This window comes from Lipophrys pholis (assembly GCF_963383615.2).
Source record: "Lipophrys pholis genome assembly, chromosome: 8".
In the NCBI taxonomy this organism is placed as follows: domain Eukaryota; kingdom Metazoa; phylum Chordata; class Actinopteri; order Blenniiformes; family Blenniidae; genus Lipophrys; species Lipophrys pholis.
The window spans coordinates 33,099,092-33,104,091 of NC_137630.1; the positions used below are offsets into that span (position 1 = coordinate 33,099,092).

The following is a 5,000-nucleotide window of genomic DNA, read 5'->3' on the forward strand; positions in this document are numbered from 1 at the left end:
GAGGTGAGGAAGAGGAAGTGATGAAGAGGAGGAGATGAAGAGGAGATGATGAAGAGGAGGTGAGGAAGAGGAGATGATGAAGAGGAGGTGAGGAAGAGGAGATGATGAAGAGGAGATGATGAAGAGGAGGTGATGAGCACCTTTACATCAGACTTTAGAGTGACCAGCTGTGTGTGTGTGGGGGGGGGGGTGGGGGTGGGGGGGGGGGGTGGGGGGGGGTGGGGGGGGCGGTTGTCATATTAACTGCTGAATTTTATTTTCTGTGTTCAAATATCAATGAGCTGCTTCTCCTCCACCTGGTCTAACATCTCCTGCTTCTCCTCCACCCGGTCTAACATCTCCTGCTTCTCCTCCACCCGGTCTAACACCTCCTGCTTCTCCTCCACCCGGTCTAACACCTCCTGCTTCTCCTCCACCCGGTCTAACACCTCCTGCTTCTCCTCCACCCGGTCTAACACCTCCTGCTTCTCCTCCACCCGGTCTAACACCTCCTGCTTCTCCTCCACCCGGTCTAACACCTCCTGCTTCTCCTCCACCCGGTCTAACATCTCCTGCTTCTCCTCCACCCGGTCTAACACCTCCTGCTTCTCCTCCACCCGGTCTAACACCTCCTGCTTCTCCTCCACCCGGTCTAACACCTCCTGCTTCTCCTCCACCCGGTCTAACATCTCCTGCTTCTCCTCCACCCGGTCTAACACCTCCTGCTTCTCCTCCACCCGGTCTAACACCTCCTGCTTCTCCTCCACCCGGTCTAACACCTCCTGCTTCTCCTCCACCCGGTCTAACACCTCCTGCTTCTCCTCCACCCGGTCTAACATCTCCTGCTTCTCCTCCACCCGGTCTAACATCTCCTGCTTCTCCTCCACCCGGTCTAACACCTCCTGCTTCTCCTCCACCCGGTCTAACATCTCCTGCTTCTCCTCCACCCGGTCTAACACCTCCTGCTTCTCCTCCACCCGGTCTAACATCTCCTGCTTCTCCTCCACCCGGTCTAACATCTCCTGCTTCTCCTCCACCCGGTCTAACACCTCCTGCTTCTCCTCCACCCGGTCTAACATCTCCTGCTTCTCCTCCACCCGGTCTAACACCTCCTGCTTCTCCTCCACCCGGTCTAACACCTCCTGCTTCTCCTCCACCCGGTCTAACATCTCCTGCTTCTCCTCCACCCGGTCTAACATCTCCTGCTTCTCCTCCACCCGGTCTAACACCTCCTGCTTCTCCTCCACCCGGTCTAACACCTCCACGGTAAACTTGTCCACAGCTAATTTTTTCAGCATTATTGATTAGAAGGATATCAAAGTATATTTCACACATTTGGAAGAATGATTAACCCTATTTGACAGAAAATCATGCTGGTGTATTAAGGTCAACAATACTGTGTATTTCTAGGTCTTTGAGAAGACAGACAGAGGGTTTGTTGTAGTTTAATAATACTCAGCTTGATCTATTAGTGTAATGGTCTTCTGAAGTAAAACAATAGGATCAATGTTTGTTTTTTAATTATTTCCCCATAGTTCCACACCATAACTCAGATATGGAAGAAGGAGGAAGTTCTGATCTGATTTTACACATGATGATAATAGTTTTTGCTAAATCTGACTTCAGGAGTTTTATATGCAGTTTCCAACTGAGCTCTCCATCAAAAGTAATCCCTAAAAATGTATTTACATGCACTTCTTCATTTTGTTTACCATTAAGAGAATGGTAAACAAAGAGAAACAAAGCCATATGATACTATACTAAATATATATGGACATATACGTGAACAATATATAAATTATCAATTAGAAATAACAATATGTAAAAGTACATCGGACAGTATTTACTTTCTCAAAAGAATTCTGAACTCTCATCCATGGACGAGTTTGTCCACTGGGGGCACTGTCTGTGGACGAGTTGTCCTACAATCAGGACAGGATACACCTAGACAGGTGAGGACGGGTGAGGACAGGTGAGGACAGGATACACCTGGACAGGTGAGGACAGGTGAGGACAGGATACACCTGGACAGGTGAGGACAGGATACACCTGGACAGGTGAGGACGGGTGAGGACAGGTGAGGACAGGTGAGGACAGGATACACCTGGACAGGTGAGGACAGGTGAGGACAGGATACACCTGGACAGGTTACCAGTCTGTCACCTGGCACACTCACATTCATACCTAGAAGCAATTTAGTGTCACCAATTGACCTCACATGCATGTTTTTGGACTGTGGTAGGAAACCGGAGGACGGTGGTTTGTCCACCACAAAACCACCACAGGAGTTAATTCACGTTAATTCAGAGTCTCATTTCCAAACATTCCTCTTCTGCCTTTGTTTTCTTTGTTGTCTTTTATTTACGGTTTTCTCCTTCAGGTCTTCGTGGTTTTATCTTTATTGTGTTTCTCTGTTGGTTGTTGGGAGTTTGGGGTGTTTAATGTTGGTCCAGAGTTAGGATTTGGGGTTAGGGTTCAGGATTAGGGTCAGATTTGAGGATTTAGGGTTTGTGCTTATCCTGGCACGCCACGTTTGTAGGATAAGTGTGGACAGGTGTGGGCAGGTGTGGGTAAGTGTGGACAGGTGTGGGCAGGTGTGGGTAAGTGTGGACAGGTGTGGACAGGTGTGGGTAAGTGTGGACAGGTGTGGACAGGTGTGGGCAGGTGTGGGTAAGTGTGGACAGGTGTGGACAGGTGTGGGTAAGTGTGGACAGGTGTGGACAGGTGTGGGTAAGTGTGGACAGGTGTGGGCAGGTGTGGGTAAGTGTGGACAGGTGTGGGCAGGTGTGGCTAAGTGTGGACAGGTGTGGGCAGGTGTGGACAGGTGTGGGTAAGTGTGGACAAGTGTGGACAGGTGTGGACAGGTGTGGGTAAGTGTGGACAGGTGTGGACAGGTGTGGCTAAGTGTGGACAGGTGTGGGTAAGTGTGGACAGGTGTGGACAGGTGTGGCTAAGTGTGGACAGGTTTGGGTAAGTGTGGACAGGTGTGGGCAGGTGTGGACAGGTGTGGACAGGTGTGGGTAAGTGTGGACAGGTGTGGACAGGTGTGGGTAAGTGTGGACAGGTGTGGGCAGGTGTGGACAGGTGTGGACAGGTGTGGGTAAGTGTGGACAGGTGTGGACAGGTGTGGGTAAGTGTGGACAGGTGTGGGCAGGTGTGGACAGGTGTGGACAGGTGTGGGTAAGTGTGGACAGGTGTGGAGAGGTGTGGACAGGTGTGGACAGGTGTGGGTAAGTGTGGACAGGTGTGGAGAGGTGTGGACAGGTGTGGACAGGTGTGGACAGGTGTGGGTAAGTGTGGACAGGTGTGGACAGGTGTGGAGAGGTGTGGACAGGTGTGGGTAAGTGTGGACAGGTGTGGAGAGGTGTGGACAGGTGTGGGTAAGTGTGGACAGGTGTGGACAGGTGTGGAGAGGTGTGGACAGGTGTGGGTAAGTGTGGACAGGTGTGGAGAGGTGTGGAGAGGTGTGGACAGGTGTGGGTAAGTGTGGACAGGTGTGGACAGGTTGGTTACCTGTCCAGGAAAAGAAGCCGATCCCGGAGTGGAGCCTCCAGAGTGGCTGGGTGAGTTGGGCAGGGACTTGCAGGCCTGCAGCGCCGCCTGTTTCTTCTGAGCTACGATCTTTTGTGCGGCTGGAGGAGAGAGAACAACTGGTGATGGTTCTGCTGAGGCAAAGAACCACGGTGGTTCTGCTCCGAGCGTTAACTCACCTTCTGAAAACACTCGGTCTACGTTGAAGCCATACGTGGCGCAGGTCTCGTAGAAAAGCGAGTGGTGCACGTCGATGCACAGCTGCCTGGCTCGCTGATCCTCGATCACACGGGGGTTGCTGCTACTGATCTTATCTGAAGAAAACAAGCGGAGCCACAAGAAGCTGTGAGGTCAGAAACACTGAAGTGAAGCGGGTTAACAGCTGGTTTAGTCTCGTCCCGGGACCAGAGGACTGCTGCTCATAACGGCTGTCTCTGGTTTCAGGACAATTATTCACCCCCCGTGTCTGACTGCTGTTCCCTGATGTGTTTCACCTGTGCTGAGTGGGAGATTGTCATCACCTGGTGGCTGTGGTATTTAATGGGCTTCCCTTGCTCTGGATTGTCGGTTGGTCAGTTGTTCAGTTGGTCGGTTGTTGGTTGTTCAGATGGTCATTTGGTCAGTTGTTAGTTGTTGTGTTTGTTAGGTGGTCAGTTGGTCAGTTGGTCAGTTGGTTGGTCAGTTGGTTAGTTGGTCAGTTGGTTGGTCAGTTGGTTGGTCAGTTGGTCAGTTGGCTGGTCAGTTGGTTGGTCAGTTGGTTGGTCAGTTGGTCAGTTGGCTGGTCAGTTGGTCAGTTGGTCAGTCTCTGCTCCTCAGCTTTCGTCTTCCTGTTTTATTGGTTTGGATTTTGCTCCCTGACTCCTTAAATGTGATGATTTAGTTTCATCTGAGCTCAGCTTTAAAAGGAGTTGTCTTTCTGAGTCTCGTGTCCCGACCTGAATGTATCACCTGAAACCGGCCCGGTTTAATCTGAAACAGGTCCGGAGCGACACAAGACACACCTGTGTGTCGAGTGTAAGTGTACTCACTTATAGTTATATATATTTATAGCACCTCTTTGCTGACAGCAGCCCCAAAGCTCTTTACATGGTTCACCACATTCACACCATTGGAGGCTGCAGCTGTGCAAGGCGCTGTCACTCCAATGGGGGCAGACTTAGGAATTGAACCTGCAACCTCCCGATTGGGAGACGACTGCTCTACCAACCGTGCTATGCCGTGTAGAGTGTAGTGTGTAGGGTGTAGTGCTTTTAGTGTAGAGTGTACAGTGCATAGAGTGCAGAGTGTAGAGTGCAGAGTGCAGAGTGCAGAGTGCAGAGTGTAGAGTGCAGAGTGCAGAGTGTAGAGTGCAGAGTGTAGAGTGCAGAGTGCAGAGTGCAGAGTGCAGAGTGTAGAGTGCAGAGTGCAGAGTGCAGAGTGCAGAGTGCAGAGTGCAGAGTGTAGAGTGCAGAGTGTAGAGTGCACAGTGTAGAGTGCAGAGTGTAGAGTGT

The 5,000-nt window shown here is 51.1% G+C and overlaps 1 protein-coding gene across 2 annotated transcripts in view; it reads right to left on the reverse strand.

The window, feature by feature from the left end:
• Positions 1-5,000, reverse strand: part of LOC308113457 (arf-GAP with GTPase, ANK repeat and PH domain-containing protein 1-like) — a 38,690-nt gene that overhangs the window by 17,936 nt on the left and 15,754 nt on the right. For both annotated transcript variants that reach the window (XM_080469763.1, XM_080469764.1), the window contains exons 6-7: positions 3,690-3,824; positions 3,493-3,611 (exon numbers count right to left, since the gene is read on the reverse strand). In XM_080469763.1, the coding sequence (XP_080325889.1) occupies positions 3,493-3,611; positions 3,690-3,824 (254 nt within the window). The remainder of the gene's footprint in view (positions 1-3,492; positions 3,612-3,689; positions 3,825-5,000) is intronic.